This window comes from Callithrix jacchus, chromosome 15 (assembly GCF_049354715.1).
Source record: "Callithrix jacchus isolate 240 chromosome 15, calJac240_pri, whole genome shotgun sequence".
NCBI lineage: Eukaryota > Metazoa > Chordata > Mammalia > Primates > Cebidae > Callithrix > Callithrix jacchus.
Genome location: NC_133516.1, coordinates 72995599 through 73015000, shown reverse-complemented (window position 1 = coordinate 73015000; position 19402 = coordinate 72995599). Strand labels below are relative to the sequence as shown.

The window sequence follows — 19402 nt, the reverse complement described above, 5'->3', positions numbered from 1 at the left end:
GTTAAGGGCTTAATCTGGAGGAAAAAAGTAACCAAGAAAACTGTAGGGTCAGAAATTATACTGAAGTATTTGCCTTGAGATTTCAATAATAAAACTGATTTTTTTCTAAGAGATTTTTTTATGTATTCCGTAGACTTTTTATGTACTTCATAAAATTGATTCTGTTTTGCATAAACATGACAGTCTCATTCTTACTGGGAGTATTAAAAAAAATAAAATAAATATGACCGATATTAACAATGCCTAACTACAGAACAGGAAAGAAAGGAATAAAAATTAAAATAAATAAATTTTTTAAAAAATGCCTAACTAAGAACATCATCCTCAGTAAACTGACACAAGAACAGAAAATAAAACACCGCATATTCTCACTCATAGGTGGGTGATGAAAAATGAGAACACATGGACACAGAAAGGGGAGTACTAAACACTGGGGTCTATTGGGGGGAAAAGGGGAGGGCCAGTGGGAGGGGGAGGTGGGGAGGGATAGCCTGGGGAGAAAAGCCAAATGTGGGTGAAGGGGAGAAGAAAAGAAAGCACACTGCCATGTGTGTACCTACGCAACTGTCTTGCATGCTCTGCTCATGTACCCCAAAACCTATAATCCAATAAAAAATTAAAAAAAAAAAAAAAGCCTAACTAACAAAGTGAAGTTTATTCTGACACTGAGATCCATTTTTTTTTTTTTTTTTTTTACACAAAATCATCCACTATTTAGGGACCCACACATAGTTAAAAGCCAAAAATAAGGCCAGGCGCAGTGGCTCACTCCTGTAATCCTAGCACTCTGAGAGGCTGAGACAGGTGGATTGCTTGAGTTTGAGATCAGCCTGGGCAACAGTGCGAAACCCCATCTCTACTAAAAATACAAAAAATAAGCCGGGCATGGTAGTGTATGCCCTGTAGTTCCAGCTACTCAGGAGGCTAAGGTGAGAGAATTACCTGAGCCTAAGAGGCAGAGATTGCAGTGAGCTGAGATCGTGCCACTGTACTCCAGCCTGGGCAACCAAAGTGAGACCCTGTCTACAAAAAAAAAAAAAAAAAAAAAAAGCCAAGAATAAATAAAAAAAAAAACCCAAATCAAAGGTTTTCATTGGAAATTGTAAACAGAATTTTTTTAATTTAAAAAATACCCATATTTATACTCCATAGCCATAAAAAGGGTGGGCATGGAGGTTATCTGGCTTGAAATGACAAGGACCTTTTTTCAAAGAATAACAGAGCCTGGAGAGGCTTCTGATATCACCCAGTCCCACTTCTTCATGCAACAGCAAGGAAACTAATACAAGGAAGAGAAATGACTCCGAGCCCTCGTGCTGTTAGCTGAAGGCCAGGCTTTTAGGTCTCTCCAATCAAAATGCACCCTGACCCTTAAAGAAACATCACCTCAGAAGGCATACTCCAACAGCTGCTACCGACCATCACTTTACTGATAGGACAAGAGGTCAATGAAGTGACTTGCTTACAGTCAGCTGGGCAACTAGGCTGAGAAACCAAGCTTCCTGACACCCGTCCCCCCCATGCCAATCTCTCTCATCAGGCAGTTACATACCAATATCAGTTCCCATCTGTGAATGATCCACTATGGGCCAGGTCCTTAAGGGCAAGGGTTTTGCAGGTAAGACAGATTTGAAGAGGTGAAGTTACATGCCTATGGTACAGTATCCCCCACTTATCAGTAGTTTCACTTTCCAAGGTTTCAGCTACCTGCCATAAACTTGGTTCTAAAAATATTAAGTAGGACCAGGTGCAGTGGCTCATGCCTGTAATCCCAACATTTTGGGAGGCTTAGGTGGGTGGATCACCTGATGTCAGGAGTTCGAGACCAGCCAGCCAACACAGCAAAACCCCGTCTTTACTAAAAATACAAAAAATTAGTTGGGCATGGTGGCAGATGCCTGTAATCCCAGCTACTTGGGAGGCTGAGGCAGAATTGCTTGAATCTGGTAGGCAGAGGTTGCAGTGAGCTGACATCGCACCACTGCACTCCAGCCTGGGCAACAGAGTGAGACTCTGTCAAAATAAATAAATACATACAAAATTAGTGGGGCATAGTGGTATATGCCTGTAATTCTAGCTACTCAGGAGGCCGAGGCAAGAGAATTGCTTGAACCCAGGTGGAGATTGCAGTGAGCCGAGATCGTGCCATTGCACTCCAGCCTGGGCAACAAGAGCAAAACTCTGTCTCAAAAAATAAAAAATAAAATAAAACAAGAAATAAAAATATGGGCCGGGCACGGTGGCTCAAGCCTGTAATCCCAGCACTTTGGGAGGCTGAGGCGGGTGGATCACGAGGTCAAGAGATCGAGACCATCCTGGTCAACATAGTGGAACCCCGTCTCTACTAAAAATACAAAAAATTAGCTGGGCATGGTGGCGCGTGCCTGTAATCCCAGCTACTCAGGAGGCTGAGGCAGGAGAATTGCCTGAACCCAGGAGGCGAAGGTTGTGGTGAGCCGAGATTGCGCCATTGCACTCCAACCTGGGTAACAAGAGCGAAACTCTGTCTCAAAAAATAAAATAAAAATAAATAAAAATAACAAAATGAAGTAGGCTGGGCACAGTGGCTCACACCTGTAATCCCAGCACTTTGGGAGGCCCAGATGGGTGGATCACTTGAGGTCAGGAGTTTGAGACCAGCCTGGCCAACATGGTGAAACCCCGTCTCTACCAAAAAATACAAGTATTAGCTGGGTGTGGTGGTGGGCACCTGTAATCCCAGCCACTTGTGAAGCTGAGGCAGGAGAATCTCTTGAATCTGGGAGGCGGAGGTTCCAGTGAGCCGAGATCGCACCACTGCACTCCTGCCTGGATGACAGAGCAAGACTCTGTCTCAAAAAATAAATAAAAATATTAAATGGAAGAGTCTAGAAATAATACACAAGTTTTCAATTGCACATCATTCTGAGTAGCATGATGAAATCTCACACCATCCTGCTCCATCCCATCTGGGATGTGAATCATCCCTTTGTCCAGTGTGTACTCACCCATTGATCACTTAGTAGCCGTGTAGTGGTAACACAGTGCTTGCGTCCAAAGAATCCTTATTTTCCTTACTAATGTCCACAAATCACAGAAGTAGTGATGCTGGCATACTGTTATAACTGTTCTATTTTGTTATTAACTATTGTTGTTAATCTCTTCTTGTGCCTAATTCATAAATTAAACTTTATCACAGGGATGAATGTATAAGACAAAACATAGTCTGTATAGTGTTTGGTACCATCCAAGGTTTCAGGCACTGGGGTCTTGGAACATATCCACTGAGGATAAGGGAGGACTACTGATATACATGGCAAAGCCAAGATAGTACTGTACAACTCTAAAGCTGGCCCTCTTTCCACTATCTCTCCACCATACATGCTGCCTCAGGGGTCCAAGAAACCTCCAGTGGCAAGGTTTATTTTGCAATTAGGATGGCTGTCCCTGGCATCAAGAACAGATTTCTTCAGACAATCAGCATGACCTGGAACTTCTTTCTTATCTAACAGTCCTTTTGCTATTTCTGATGAAAACTGAAAAGTCAAACAGACTTTATCCAAATAGGAAAAAAACAGATGAGCAGAACTAGACTCTTGATTGGAAGGACTGAGAATACAAACTTTAACCAGAAACCATTGCCTCTTATCCCACCCCGCCCTCTCTTTTTGAAGTGCCAGGAGCAGCTACAAAAACAAAGATGACTCCTAGGGCCAAGGGAAGCTTGAGAGCCAAGGCCAAAGGTCCTGAAATCTGGAGGTCCAGGCCCAAGGGCACAGAATTTACCTCTATGAAGGAGAGATCTGGCAGCATCTCCAGAGAGCAGACAGCAAGCCTGAGAGAGCTGAATAGAGGGGTACAGTTCCACAAGGCTGACCTCTGTGCTGGACCTGAGGCCCGTGTGCCTAGTGATCTGCAAAAATGAGTTTACATAACAGGCCTTTGTGTTGTCCCAGATAAGAGTGAGTGGAGGAGCTTCAGAATGTTTTAAGGATTTAGAGCCAGCTGAGATTTCCTGAGGACACTGAGGTGGGGAGGAGTGGTGTGGGGGAGGGGCAAATTCAGACCTAATCTGTCTCATCTAGGAGGAAAACAGTAACTGCAGCAATAATAATATATATATTTATATTTGTTATATTTACTTATATTTATATGCTTATATTTATAAATCTTTGTTTTTAAATAAGAAATGGGTTACACTAATTAATGGGTTCTTCTTAGAGGACACTGGGTGGGTTATGGGACAAACACAGAAGGGAGACTTTTCACTGCATACTCTTTGAAGTTTTAAAAATTTTGAAATTTGAACCATATGAATGGTTTAGCTATTTAAAAATAAGGTAACTTTAAACTATTTTAAGCATGTCTAAAGTTTTCCAACAACCCTAAGAAGGAGGCAGAGCAAATATTATTAGTCCCATTTCACAGATGAGGAAGTCAGAGTCTCCAAGGAGAAAAAAATAATTGCCCAAGATTGTGGTAGGGTTGAAGACCCAGATTCTTCAGACTCCTAGTCCAGTGCTCTCTATCAGAGACTCCATAGTATGTAAGAGAAACAGCACTCAGATTCACTTTCTAAGTCCCGTCCTCATAGCTAAAGCCAAATGCATCCACAAGAACACTGAAAATGACCACCATATACAAACCCTTACTGACTCATACAGCAGCATCTGCGAGCTGTTGGGTATATCTACATGTTCTTGTTAATAACTGATAAATACCCTAAAACTCTTCAACTGTCAAACCAAATCTTTCTAAAATGCCCCATTCCACATTCTTCTCTCAGTGAGTACAATGACCACAAGTGCATTTTTATCAGATCCATTCACTCAGAGAATGAATCTCAGGGTCATTTTTATGAACTCAGAGCAAATCAGAAGGGTGGTCAAGTGTGAAAATGAGGACTGGGCTTAGGAGCCAGCCAAACCCTGAATTTTGCCACAGACTTATAAGTGACCTTGGCCTCAGCTTCTTCTCTATAAAGGAACAAATAACAGGGTCATATTGGACATCATGTGTTTAACACTGGCCCACTAGATCCCTGTGTCTTCAAAGAGCTTACCTTCTAAAGGGGAGACAAACAAACCAGTTAATTTGAAGCTCTGGTAAGTGTTACAACCAGACACAATAGAGTTACAGAATAGAAGACCTGGGAGGTCAGGGAAAGCCTCTCGAAGATGTAGCAGTTACATGGAGATCTAGAGGCAGAGTATGATGGGCAGGGGATCAGATGCACAGGTCCCGAGGCGGAGGTGAGCCCCACATGTTGAAGGGCTAGTGAGGCAATAGAGCAGGCGGTAAAGGGTAGAGATGGGCCTCTGTCTGCCTCTCCAACTTCGTCTCCTTCCAGAGGTCCATCTCTTTGGGGAAGGTGTCTGAAGGTTATTCTGGCTGTAATGGGAAGTAGCTACAGAAATAAAGTAATTTGATTAAATCTGTGATTCTCAAATGTTTTATTTTTATAGCAGCAAAACTCTTTAGTCAAATAACAAGTAGAACTTCAATATACAACTAGATAAAGGTACTGCTCTGACTGGTTGGGAAGCTAGTTAAAGCCCTCTGACTCTCTCTCTGCCCTCTTGGCCTTTCTCCTTACCTTTTGGTACCTCCAAGCTCAGAAGAGCTGGAAAACCACCAGGTGATCCATCTCTAAGCTTCCTCAAGCTCTAATAAAACCCAGCATCATTGTAAAGAATCACAGGGAAAGCTCTAGGAGAGATAAGACTGGATGCTTGTTAGACAAGCATCCCAGGCTTCCAGGACAGGCCCTGGGAAGGTTTATTTTATAACAGATACTGAGTCTTACTATGCTGGTCAGGTTCATCTCGAACTGCTGGCATCAAGCAATCTTCCTGCCTCAGCCTCCCAAAGGGCTGGGATTACAGGCATGAACCACCATGCTGAGATCCTGGGAAGGTTTTAAACTAAATCCCTGATATGCACTTGCTTTTCATGGAAAACAACAACAATAAACTCTGGTTCATCAAGGGTTTCAGTTAATATCAAACTGCTGAAACTACAGGGACAAAAAACAGATCGGGGGTTGCCAGAGGATGGGGTGAAAGGAACTGACTACAAAGGAACAAAAGAACTTTCTGGGTTGGTGGAAAAATTCTCGATCTTGGTTGTGGTGTGGTTGTATGTCTGTGTATGTTTGTCAAGTTTATAGATCTGTGCACCTCAAGTGGTAATGATTTACTGTGTGTAAATTAGACCTCAAAAAACTTGACTTAAAAATCACATTGCTGGCCGGGCGCGGTGGCTCTCGCCTATAATCCCAGCACTTTGGGAGGCCGAGGTGGGTGGATCACAAGGTCATGAGATTGAGACCATCCTGGCCAACATGGTGAAACCCTGTCTCTACTAAAGACAAAAAGAATTAGCCGGGCATGGTGGCACATGCCTGTAATCCCAGCTACTTGGGAGGCTGGGACAGGAGAATCGTTTGAACCCAGGAGGCGGAGGTTGTGGTGAGCCAAGAATGCACCATTGCACTCCAGCCTGGGCAACAAGAGCGAAACTCCGTCTCAAAAAAAAAAAAAAAAAAAATCACACTGCCAAAACACTACTCAGAGGCACTTTACAGATGGAGGAGGGAAAAGCGCTTGCTCCTGCTGAGGCAGTGGACCCCAGGAATCCTGACTCGAAGGACAGTGTTTGCTCAGGTTCACGGCTGCCCAGCTTTAATTTGGAGCCTCTGAAGTGGGCTAGACTTTGGGTTTTCCTGACTGCAAAATGAGGAGGTAAACAACTGCCAGAGGCTTCCCAACTTCAGACAATGTGATTCTGAAAAGCTGTTTGTTGGCTGTGGGGGGAAAACTGCTCCTGCTTTGGAGTCAGAAAATTTGGGAAAAATATTCCCACCTGTCATTTCTTAGCTGTGAGCCCAGACTCCATCCTGTGTGAGTGGGGTTAAGAATTCCCAACAGTCAGCAGAGAATGCACCTGTAACCTATCTGGCTCCCAACAGTCTCTCAAGAAGGGCAGCAGCTGTAACTTGGAGAGGTTTTACCACAGCTACACAGCTCTTCTGCTTCCCGGCACACAGGCTGCCTCCTAGGAAGGACAACCTGGAGGCAACCATAAGGAAAGGAAATAGCGAACTGCCCAGCCCTGAATTACATAACCTGTGCACAGTAAACCAGGAGGTCTGCTGGGGCACAGGCTGTTATCTCGACAGGTAAACAGGAACCCTGCCCGCTCCCTGACCACCATCAGCATTGGGCCACCACAGATGCTCCAGGCACAGGACTAGAGCTCTGAGGACACCACTGCTCTTTGGCCTGTTTTTCACACTCCCCTTTCCCTACAGCTGCTGGCATCATCACTGGGCACACACTCATTAACGGACACTACACCCACTCCAGCCTTTCCCTGGCTACTTGCTCCAAAAGGGTGGTTCCAAGTGACTCAAAGCTGCCTTCTGCACCTTGCTCTTTTCCATCCACGGAGACCAAAACACAGACCCCAGAAGACTATTTAAAAAAAAAAAAAAAAAACCCTCAGGCAGGAGTTTCTGCTTCGCTGTCACATCCGAGAGGCACTGTGGTCACATAAAGGCTGTTGACTTACTTTTTTCTCCATCGTAGGGCAAGAGGGAGGCAACACCCAGAAATTATCCCAATTTTACAGAAACAAAGACAAAGAGCTACGTGTCCTAGCCAAAGGCAACAAGGAGCAGGCCTAGAGCCACTCCGAGAGGCAGAGCCCAGCAGCAGCAAGGCTCAAGTGACTCCCATCTCCCTGGCAGAGATCGTCCGGTCCCTGTGCTCTGAAAGGTGTCCTGAAGATCATGGGGACTCGAAACCATGAAAGCAACCAAAGATTGCTGTACAGTACGTTCAGAAAAGTTACTGAGTGCCTTCAGCCCAGGGTCTTCTAGTTGATTAGGGAGTACTCACACGTAGGTTAAGAAACTCTGATTTCATTCATTACAAATATTTATCAAACCACTGCCAGGACACTGGCAACCACATCCTGCTGTTTTTATTCGGAGCCATTGCCAAAGCTAGATCCTCTCCCCCACCTTCCGGTATCTGTTAAGTTTTCAGTTTCTATCAAACTCTAGCGGGGGGAGGGAACAGGGGTTGGCCCTAATGGAGTAAAAGTTCCACCACCAGGTCCACAAAGAGACTGCAGGGAGGCGTGGCCAGGCCGGAAATTCTGACAAAAAGTTTTGGCCCTCCGGGGCTAGAAGCAACTACTTCCTGATCGCTCCTAGTCCTTAGGGGGTGCAGTTCTCGGGCTGAGTGCCCCGCGCGTGGGCCGAGCTGGGGGCTGCCACCGCGGTGGGGGGCGGGGGAGCGTCTGGTCTCCGCACTCCGAGGCGCTCCGCTGTTACCTGGAGCAGGGGAATCTAACCCCCTGCCTCCCAAAGGCTAAAGTTATTTTGGAGTACAGTCCCCCCAGGGTGTGAGCTCCAGAGGGCAGGGCCGTCTCCTCCACACTCCCTCACCCCTCCCCGCAACCCAGGGCCTGCACTTTGAGGACTCGAACCCGGCCCAGACCCCGGGACCCAGGATTGCTCCGACCCGAGAAAGGAAAAAGAGGAAGCCAAAGGAAACCTCAGACGGACACTGGGGGCGCTTGCGGAGGCCTGGGGCTCCGCTGCCCCCCGCCCCGCCCGCCAAGAGAGAGACTTCCAGGGGCCCTGGCCGGCCTCCCACCTTGACCCGCTTGCCCTGGATCTCCAGCGTCTTCATCGTGAAGTCGACGCCGATGGTGCTTCCCTGGCGCTCCGAGAAGGCTCCGGTCTTGAAGCGCTGCACCACACACGTCTTGCCCACGCTCGCGTCGCCAACCAGCACCAGCTTGAACAGGAAATCGTACTGCTCGTCCGGGTCCCCCGGGCCCGGGCCCGGCCCCGCCATGGCCTAGAGGGAGCCGAAGGACAGGCGCTCTGGACGCTGGAACCGGTCTGAGCTCACGCAAGCCGCGGGCCAAGCTCAGCTCGCTCCAGCCTGCGGGCCGCCTAGCTACGTGGAGCAGCCCAACACCTGAACCCCCGGCGCAGCCGACCGCCTGCCTCGGCCTCGGCCCCGCCCCACCCCGGCTGGGTCCCGCCCCGGCTAGGCTCGGCCCCGCCCGAGACCCGCCAAACCCGGCCCTCCGCGAAACTCCGGCCGGCCCTCAGCTCCGCGCCAGGCCAATCCGGCCTGTAGGCCCACCCTAGCCTGTCCCCGACTCCGCCCCACCCCGGCTCCCCACTCAACCCGGCACCCACTCCGTCCCCCGGGCCTAACCCTCCGGCCCACCTCAGCCCGACCCCGGTTCCGCCTACGTCCCCGCCCCCCAGACTCTGCCCTCAACTCCGACCTCGACTCCGCCCTCAGGCTCACCTCAGCGCACTCCGACTCCGCCCTCAGGCCTACCTCAATCCTCCCCGACTCCGCCCTCAGCCCGACCTCCACTTCGCCCCCAGCCCCGACCTCGACTCCGCCCGACCCGACTCCGCCCAAAGCCCCGCCCCCAGACAGTCCCGCCCTCAGCACCATTGCCCCCTTCCTGATCTACACCCCGGCGCGCCCACACCGCGGATCCGCTTGGTCCCTAAACCACTGCCCACCAGGACCCTTCCTCACTGGGACCCCAGGTGGTGTCCGGCGCCACCTGCCTGCCCTCCACCCAGGCCGGGTCCACCTGCCCAGGCTCCCCTACCTGCTGCCTCCCAGACCTCCTGTCAGGAACAGGCAGAGGCCGTGACGGGAGTTCTGGGCCTGCAGGCCTGGACTTGCAATGACCCCTCCGGAATGGATCACGGGGAAGGGGATGACCATGGCAGTGTCATCTGAATGCCCACTCTGATGAACGGGAAGTGCAGAGTCCCCCTCCCCAGCAGTGGCAGAGGTCACTCTTCCCAGGGGCAGAAGGGAAGGGAGGGAGCAGGCTGCAGAAGGCCAGAATCCAGGCTGGCTACAAAACTGCAGAAGAGGCCAAAATCCTTGTGAGGAGAGGACCCAGGGCCCCATTTGATGGGAAGCTAGGCCAGAAGGAGGAGCTAGGACCTCTCATCTCCAAAGCAGCTGTCAAACGGCTGGATGGCCCAGCTCAGAACTGCTACAGACCCAGTTGGGAAAGTGACCCAGCCAAAAAGCATGAGTCTAGGAAGAGGAACAGAGAGACTCTGCCGAAGGGCAGATCAACTCCTAAGTTGGCTCAGGGAACTAGGGTCCCTCAGAGAAAGGAGATCCAAACATCTGTAAGAAGCTTACACTAGATCCAATAGGACTAGGCCTCCCAGCTCCCCAGATGGGAAGGAATTGACAGCACCCTTGAGCCCTCCAGGCAGCTCCCTTGTGGCACTCCAATTCCAGGTATTCAATACATTTGATGAATGCCTACTACAGGCGGGCACTCTCCTGGGGCCTTGTAATGCACCTGTGGACAAAGCAGACAAAAATCCAGAAGAAAAGGGGAAGGTCTTCCAGAAGCTGAAGGAGACTCCACAGAGAGCAAGTCCCCCAGTGCCACCATGAGGACCCCAGCAAACCTTTCAAGTCAAGACAGGAAGGGACTGAATGAGCATTCTGCAAAGGCAGACCTCATGGAGAAGGCAGAAGAGTTGTTTGTTCTAAAAGGTTGTACTCCACTCCCATGGGAAATACCCAACCGAATCAGACAGAAAACCCCAAAGTGCCACTGAAAAGCAACTGAGAGTCCCACTTTGGTATACCTGATGGGAGCGGAGAGCTAGAGCGGCAGGAAATAACCTCTACTCCAGGGTAGAAGTAGACAAAAGGAGATGAGATGGAAGTGACCGCATGCTGGGGCTAGCTCAGGTCAAAGTCCAGAACTCTAGAAAAGAAGGCCTGCCCCCAGCTCAGAGCAGCTACCAGAGCACAAGGTGGTGTGGAATCCAGGGACCAGGATGAAGTATGGAGCAGGATGGTGGCTGGATAGCTAACTGGCCTTTCCACTGCCCTAGCCTGGAACTGATTGGGGTCCATGGGGGACATGTTGGTCTGAGTACAGATTTTGTCAGAAAGCCCAGCCACCACTCCCTTGCCTTTGTGGGGTGATTCTAAAACTGGATTGTGGTAAGGGTTGCACAACTCCAGAAGTTTATTAAAATCATTAAATTGTAAACTTACAAAGGGTGGGTTTTATGGTATGTAAATTATACCTCAATAAAGCTGTCTAATATCTATATTTCCTCTTTCGGTGGTAAATTCCTGAGTAGCGCAGTGGCATTTTATTTGAAATGAAATCATGCTAATTTGAAATGGAACAATTAAAAAATACTTGTTTCATTTAATGCACCAAATTTGAAAAAAATGCATATTGCAGTTTTTTTTAAATAGGTAAAGAATTTAACATTCTTTTTTTTTTCTTTCTTTTTTTGATACGGAGTTTCGCTCTTGTTACCCAGGCTGGAGTGCAATGGCGCGATCTTGGCTCGCCAATGGCGCGATCTTGGCTCACCGCAACCTCCGCCTTCTGGGTTCAAGCAATTATCCTGCCTCAGCCTCCCGAGTAGCCGGGACTACAGGCATGTGCCACCATGCCCAGCTAATTTTTGTATTTTTAGTAGAGACGGGGTTTCACCATGTTGACCAGGATGGTCTCGATCTCTTGACCTCGTGATCCACCCTCCTCGGCCTCCCAAAGTGCTGGGATTATAGGCCTGAGCCACCGTGCCCAGCCTAAGAATTTAACATTCTTAAAGCTAGTGGCCGTGAGCTGACTGCATTTTAACTGTTTGTGTCATCTCAGATGATGAAGAGGGTATCCCATAATGGAAATGTTCCCTGGATCAGACCTCCTCCAAGTGGCTAAAGGGACATTCATACCTGGTTTTCTCCTTCCTTCTTTCTCATCTTTTTCTTTCTACACTTGCCATTATTAAAATATAAAATATAAACCTACAACAAACACAACACTATCAGACAAGTTTTCTTCTTTTTTTTTATGAGGCAGTCTTGGTCTATCACCAGGCGGCAGGCTGGAGTGCAGTGGTGCGATCTCGGCTCACTGAAACCTCCATCTCCTGGGTTCAAGCAATTCTCCTGCCTCAGCCTCCCGAGTAGCTGGGACTACAGGCTTGTGCCACCACGCCCAGCTATTTTTTGTATTTTAGTGGAGACAGAGTTTCACTATGTTGGCCAGGATGGTCTTGATCTCCTGACCCCGTGATCTGCCTGCTTTGGCCTCCCAAAGTGCTGGAATTATAGGCATGAGCCACTACATCCGGTCTTTTTTTTGGAGACAGGGTCTCCCTCTGTTTCCCAGGCTGGAGCACAGTGGCACAATCACGGCTCACTGGTACCTCAAATCTCCCAGGCTCAAGCCATCCTCCCAACTCAGCCTCTCGTACTTGACCACAGGCCTGGGACTACAGGCATGCATCACATCCAGCTAATTTGTTAATTTTTTGTAGAGAAGAGGTCTCATTATGTTGCTCAGGCTGGTCTTGAACTCCTGGGCTCAAGCAAATGATTCTTCTACCTTGGCCTTCCAAAGTGCTGGAATTACAGGTATGCACCACCATGCCCAGCCCCAAATTTTCTTTATGTGGTGATGCCAAGGCTAGTGCTGAAAATGTGTCCTCAGTCAGAAAAAAAGGTGAAAAAACACCATGAAGGCCAGAGGCCAACCACAATACCCTGTGTCTTTCATATAGAAGCGTGCTTGCTACGAAATAGTAGAAAATTAAAACCAGGAATAAAGCAGAAATTGGCTACAGCAGTCATAAACTTCAGCACTCTGGCTGGTGCTGGCTGCTGACTGGAAAGGCTCCTCCATAGACAGCCTATCTGCACTTACCTAGTGACCAGAGAAAACACAGACATCCATTCTCTCCTCCCAGAATCCTGAAATATCATAAATATGGGCCAAATGAGCACCTCCACTCTTGCTGCTTCCGTTGATGGCACTGGTCTCACGCTTGAGGATCTGACTCAAAATACAGGGGTCAGTACCTTGGTATCTCAACTCACACCTCTACTGCTAACCCCTGACCAAACCAAGCCATCCCTTAGAGAATCAGATTGGCTTCCTCCCTGGTCTGTTTCTAGTCCTTCTAGCACAACCCCTTACCCAATCTGCTGCTAGAAGGGATCCTACAAAGGCATCTCCTGCTCAAGTAAGTTCAGTGCTAAGCCCCAGACTCTCAGGAATGTACACACATTCAAGGCTCCTCTTCTGCCAGCATCATCTCCTCCCCTCACAGCCCCTCACCTGATTTCCCAGCCACTCAAACACACCAGTTTTTCACAGACTTCTATCCTGGCTCTGCTAGAGAGAACTGTTAGCAGCTCTGCCCTTCCAACAGCTCATTTAGTGGGAGAGGAAACCCAGGCTCAGAGACTACAGCACCTGCTAAAAGCCCCGGGAGTTGCGGCAGAGAAGCGTAACTCAGCACCAAGCCAGCCCTCCACGGACACCTCACTTTGCATCCTTTTGAGTGGAGTAGGCAGGTAGCAAGTGTGGAGATGCCAGAAGGGGCTGGGTGGCATTGCCTGCCCCCGTAGATCCCTCTGCTTGAAAGTCAGCTGGGTGCTGGGCCAGGCCTGATGTCCATCCAGGTGGGTTCCTGCTTTCAGCGCTGTGCGGTGAGCAGGGTGAGAAGCCCCAGCTCTGTGTCCAGAACCTGCCAGGGTTTCAGGGAATGCGGTGGGCATGTGCAGGGCAAGAGGAGAAAGGATTTCATCTTTTCCCTGTTTATAAATTGCCCAAGGGTAGGTGGGGCCAGGCAGTTGGGGGTGCAGGAGAGGAGGACCAGGAGGAGGGCAGTCTGAGGCCTGGGTGAGGATGCTGTGACGAGTCTTAAAGCAAAACAGGAGGGAGATGGTGTGTTTGAGACACAGGAGGACAGGCAATGTGAGAGAAGGAAGTTGATGGAAACGTGACTATGAAAAAGTAGCTTTTCAGAAAACCACAAGCAGAGCCAAAGCCTTTTTTGATTAACCATTTTTTTTTTTGAGACGGAGTTTCACTCGTTACGCAGGCTGGAGTGCAATGGCGCAATCTCGGCTCACCGCAACCTCTGCCTCCTGGGTTCAGGCAATTCTCCTGCCTCAGCCTCCTGAGTAGCTGGGATTACGCGCCACCATGCCCAGCTAATCTTTTGTATTTTTAGTAGAGACGGGTTTCACCATGTTGACCAGGATGGTCTCGATCTCTTGACCTCGTGATCCACCTGCCTGCCAAAGTGCTGGGATTACAGGCGTGAGCCACCGCGCCCGGCTTGATTAACCATTTTTTTAAAAAAATCATTCAGCAGATTTTATTAACCAAAAAAAGCCTCCTGAGACTGTTCTGTTCTGAAAAAGGTTCTGTTGCCTTGATGACCACACCCACCAGCCACCTTCCCCCACCCCCAGCTGTTTCCAGGCCTGGGGCTGGAGCCCTGCTGAGACCCTGTCCCACCTGTAGGGCCTTTGTGCAGATAAGCAGCAAGGGCCTCCTCTGCCAGGGACACCTAGAGGATGTCCACCTGGGTGCTTCTCCATTCTTAACCTGTTTCCTCAAATGTGGAATCCTAATCCCTGGCCCATTTGCATCCCAGGGAGCCCTGAAGAGATCCCAGGAGGGGGGCACTTTTGTGCACTGAAGGCCTGGAACAGAGAACTGGAGGAGGAAGGCCCAGAGCCCTTGGCTTTCAAGACATGCCTGGCTCCAGGCACCTGCCATCCTTCCCATGGAGAAGGAAGGCCTGATGTCTGAATTTCCCACTCCCTTCTAAATGCCAGGAAGCACAAGAGTACACATGTGCCCCTTGGAAGACAAACCTATACCCAGGCCTGTCTGAGCCTTGCCACCCCCATGCTCCCAGAGGCTCAGACCTACGGGTCAGTCTGTCCCTAGGGCCCTCTGAGACCTCTGCACAAACCACAGGATGGCCCAGACCCCAGGGCAAACTCAGACAGCACAGGTCCAGTTCTCGACTTCAAAGTATGAAAGCCGAGGCTGGGACCCGAAGGGTCTTGCTCAGAGACCCCACCTGCAGGCCCAGGCTGGGTGTTGGGTTCCAGAGCTGAGTCTGCCTTGCTGCCTCCAAGGACTCCCAAAGCTCCAACCTGGAGCCCGTCTCCTCCCTGCACACATCTGCCCCTGGGCTCAGCTGAGGGCTGGGATTGGCCAGCCCTGCCCTCAGAGAAGCCAAGAGGCAAGGGGGCCCCTTCCCCATCCTTACCTATACCCTTGCCACTCCTGTCCCCATCGAGCCCACCCACCTCCTGCCTGGGCCTCTGCCCTAGCCGCCTCCTGACCTGGTCCCGCCTGGACCTCCCCTTGTGACCACAGGGAGCATCCTCAATCAAGTTCCCTACCTGCTAGGTCCCGACTCCCTCGCTCAGACCCTTTCCACAGAGCCTGTGGCCCTCAGGCTCCTTAGAGAGGGCCCAGCACTGGCCACTCTCTCCTGACCCAGAGCCACACGTGGCTCTGCCACCCTCAGACTGAGCTGCTCCCTGCAGACCAACCATCTCAGGCATTCTGCTGTGTGATGGGCTCCTGTTCTCAAACAGCCTGAGCTGGAGCCCTGGCCCTGGGAACAGCCATCTGGCCCTGACCCTGAGTTCCCAGACACTCCAGTGACCCTGCAGAGGGCAGGAGGCCAGGCCCCATCCTGCCCAGTGGCTGTAGTTGCTGACCATGGTTCCCCACTGGAGCGCTAAGCCCCAGCTCAGAGGAAGCTCTAGAATCAGCTTGTATCCACTGTGTGCTTTCAACAGGCCATGGTGCGGCCCATTGCAAGCAGCCCTGCCTATAGCTGTGGTCACGGAGGCCACAGTGGATCAGCTCCCCCATCCTAGGCTCCTGGGATCTGGTCCTGTCCTTGCCACACTTGGATCTGGGGCTTCAGGGATTCCCCTGCAGGATAGCACTGCCCTTCAGTGACTGGCCACACATCTTAAGGCCAATGTCACCTTACAGCTGTTAGCCCAGGGAACAAGCTGAACACATGGAGTTTTTCCTTTCTTATAAAAATCTTTAATAAAACAGGTCTCTGCAAAACAGGTTATAAAACAGGAGTAGCAAACTCAACTTCCTGCCACCCAGGGAGAAATTAGTGGAGCAGGCGGAGGGGTGCAAACAGAGAGCCCAGAGCAGCACCTGACACAGAGGGATCTGGTCACTGACCTGTGGGGTATGTGCCCAGGGCTGACACATCACTCATTTTTCAAGAGAAGATGTGTCTTTTAGAACAACTGCATTTTTGGGAGAAGGAAATAAAAAAAGATTAAAAAAAAAAAAAAGAAAAATTGCATTTTTGTTGGCTGGTTTGTTTTGAGATGGAATCTCACTCTGTTACCCAGGCTGGAGTGCTGTGGCACAATCTCTGCTCACTCCAGTTCTTGAGCCTCAGCCTCCCGAGTAGCTGGGATTACAGGTGTGCACCACCATGCCCAGCTAATTTTTTTATTTTTAGTAGAGATGGGATTTCACTATGTTGGTTCATGTTGGTCTAGAACTCCTGACCTCGTGATCCTCCCGCCCCAGCCTCCCAAAGTGCTGGGATTACAGTTGTAAGCCACCACGCCCAGCTGAAAAATTGCATTTTAAAATGTTAGCCACTAATTGATTCTTCTCCTCACAAAATCACAGTGCAAGGCAAAATAAGACACAGGCAGCCAGTTCACAATGTGTTGTATACACTCCACAATAAAAAATAAATGGATCCACACAGTAGCAAAATATGTGTACAAAATCTACCAGGGAGGCCAGGGACAGACCCCTACTCCCAGGTCAGCACAAAATAAGAAGGAGAGCAGGGCGGGGCTCAGTGGCTCATGCCTATAATCCCAGCACTTTGGAATGCTGAGGCGGGTAGACCACGAGGTCAAGAGATTGAGATCATCCTGGTCAACAAGGTGAAACCCCGTCTCTACTAAAAACACAAAAATTAGCTGGGCATGGTGGTGCGCGCCTGTAGTCCCAGCTACTCGGGAGGCTGAGGCAGGAGAATTGCTTGAACCCAAGAGGCGGAGGTTGCGGTGAGCCGAGATTGTGCCATTGCACTCCAGTCTGGGTAACAACAGCGAAACTCCGTCTCAAAAAAAAAGAAGGAGAGGAAAGAAAGGCAGAGAAAAGGGCAGGAGGCCTCACAGCAACGGCCTGCCTGTCTGCAGCCTTGGGTCTTGCAGGGCTACTGGGGGATGGAAGAACTCTAAGGAGAGCCCCAGCTGGGCTCTAATACCCCAGGAGCCTTCTGGCTTCTTCACTCTGGGCCTGCAGGGTCTCACTTGCATACTTCTGGAGGAGTTCCATTTTCTTCCTTCGCACCAGTGCCTCCTCAATCTGTGGAAATTAAGAGTGCAGGGCTCACCCCTTAGCAAAGCCCTTCAACCCCTGCCAGACTCAGCCAGGAGGAAGTCCCCATGGGAAAAGTCCATTGAGGAGTCTGATTTAAATACCCAGAATAGTCTCCAAGAGTCCCAACTCCCTCCATTGGAAAAATCTGAACAATAGAATGGTCTAGAGCAGAAGGTCCTGCCCTTTTTGGATCCCACACCCTATTATGAGTACAACCACAGGTGTCATGTGGTCAGGATCCTGAGCTGCCCTGATGGGTAGGAAGGACAATGAAAACCCACTACAGCGCTCTGTGCAGTCTGCTTTAGAGAAGCCCCTGCTGCCCGGGCAGTTCTTAGCTGTGGTCCTACCTCTTGCTGCGAGGGCACGGGGACATGAGCAATGAACTTCTGCTGGCCGTCATCCCCTCCTTTCTCCTGGCTGCCTTCCTCGTCCGACTACAAACAGAACAACCGAAAGTCCATCAGTAGGTGCCCAGCTAGATAAATGCTGGCAACTCTATAAAACACACAATTCTGCAGCTATTTAAAAGAAAAAAGAGATGAGGAAGTTCTGTACTTACAGAAAGACACTCGAGCCAAAAGATTAAGTAAAAAAAAAAGCCATAGAACACGGTATACATTATGCTGCCTTTTGTCTAAGGACGAAATAAGAATAGAAACTACTGATAGCAATGAGAACAAGGCAGATGAGGGACAGGAAGAGGAAAGAGAATCTTTGTGGAATATCTTTAGATACTTTTTCACTTTTGAACCTTGTGAATGTATCACTATTTTAAAAAATTTAAATGGAAAATAATGTATCATGTATAAAAAGAAGATCAACTCAGAGGTTTCTTATGGGTCAATACAAATTTCTAACAACAAAGAAAACAATGTGGACTTGGAAAGAGAGCGGGGGTCTGGTGGCGAGTCAGGCATCCACTGCTTGCCGGACACCCTACATGACTTGTTCCCTGACTAGCTCCCAGTGGGGGTGGCTTGAAAAGACTCTTGGGAAACCTCTCATCCACTGCTGGCATTTGGATAAACTGGTTGTATCTAACACTAAAGACACACCTACCCTGATCTGGTGGTTCCACTCTTCAGCATGTACTCAACAGAAACACTGCACAGGAACAAGAAAATTCCCAGCAGCTCTATCTGCCAAAGCTCCAAGCTGGACACAACACAAATGCCCACAAACATCAGCCACAAAAGAGTACACATGACTCCACATTATGTAAAGTTCAGACACAGGTGAAACATATGGGTCATGAAAGGTCAGGAGGGTGACCCCTGAGGCATCAGTGAGCTTCTGGCATTGTGGTCCTGTTCTGTCTCTTCGCTGGTATTTGCTGTGTGTGTGTTAGCCCTGTGAAAATCCAGTGACCAACACATTTTGGTGGTGTGTACTTTTCTGTATATGAAACAGCACTCAGCAGTGAAAGGAATGAACTACTGAACTCAACAACCAGAGGGATGGCAAGGGCATTGTGCTGAGTGTCAAGGCCATCTCGAAAGGTGACCCACAGCACGATCCCATTTATAAAACATTCTGGAATGACAAAATCACAGAGATGGACAACAGGTTAGGGTTCAGATAGGGCAAGAGATGGTGAAGACAGGGAGGTGTGAACTGTGAAGGGGCGGCACCAGGGATCTTTGTGGTAAGGGGACAGTTCCCAGGCTGGAGTACTATGGTATGTACAATCACAGCTCACTGTAATCTCAACCCCCTGGGCTCAAGTAATTTTTACACCTCAGCCTCCTGAGTAGCTGGGACTATAGGCATGTCCAACCACACCCGGCTAATTGTTTTTATTTTTGGTATAAACAGGGCCTCATTGTGTTGCTCGGACTGGTCTCAAACTCCTGAGTTCAAGCAATCCTCCCACCTCAGCCTCCCAAAGTACTAGGATTACAGGCATCACCACCACCCCCGGCCAGTTCTGTAGCTTGATTGTCATGATGGCCACATGATCTTCACACATGGAGACAAATGACACAACTCCACACACTCATTATGCCAATGTCAACCTCCCAGTTTTGCTACTGTGCTAGAACTACATGAAATGCAACCATTGGGGGAATTGGGTAAAACATACACAAGATCTCTCTGTCCTCTTTGCAACTTCCTGTAACTCTGTAATTATTTGAAAAGAAAAAAAAAATTCTACAGTTTCCAG

The 19402-nt window shown here is 49.3% G+C and overlaps 2 protein-coding genes across 8 annotated transcripts in view; both read right to left on the bottom strand.

The window, feature by feature from the left end:
- The window catches only part of RAB43 (RAB43, member RAS oncogene family), a 43125-nt gene extending 26321 nt beyond the window's left edge, over positions 1 to 16804 (bottom strand). For 2 of the 7 annotated variants that reach the window (XM_008982234.5, XM_078351784.1), the window contains exons 1-2: positions 10191 to 16804; positions 8646 to 8852 (exon numbers count right to left, since the gene is read on the bottom strand). In XM_008982234.5, coding sequence (XP_008980482.3) covers positions 8646 to 8849 — 204 coding nt within the window. In that variant the 5' untranslated portion in view covers positions 8850 to 8852; positions 10191 to 16804. Of the gene's footprint in view, positions 1 to 8645; positions 9008 to 9233; positions 9411 to 10190 lie in introns of those variants that run through there. The other 5 variants (XM_035273826.3, XM_078351785.1, XM_035273825.3 and 2 more) reach the window with 3 other exon arrangements.
- ISY1 (ISY1 spliceosome associated protein) overlaps positions 15890 to 19402 on the bottom strand; it is a 32330-nt gene continuing 28817 nt past the window's right edge. Inside the window, exons 10-11 of the mRNA XM_008982232.5 lie at positions 17586 to 17672; positions 15890 to 17220 (exon numbers count right to left, since the gene is read on the bottom strand). Coding sequence (XP_008980480.1) covers positions 17113 to 17220; positions 17586 to 17672 — 195 coding nt within the window. The 3' untranslated portion in view covers positions 15890 to 17112. The remainder of the gene's footprint in view (positions 17221 to 17585; positions 17673 to 19402) is intronic.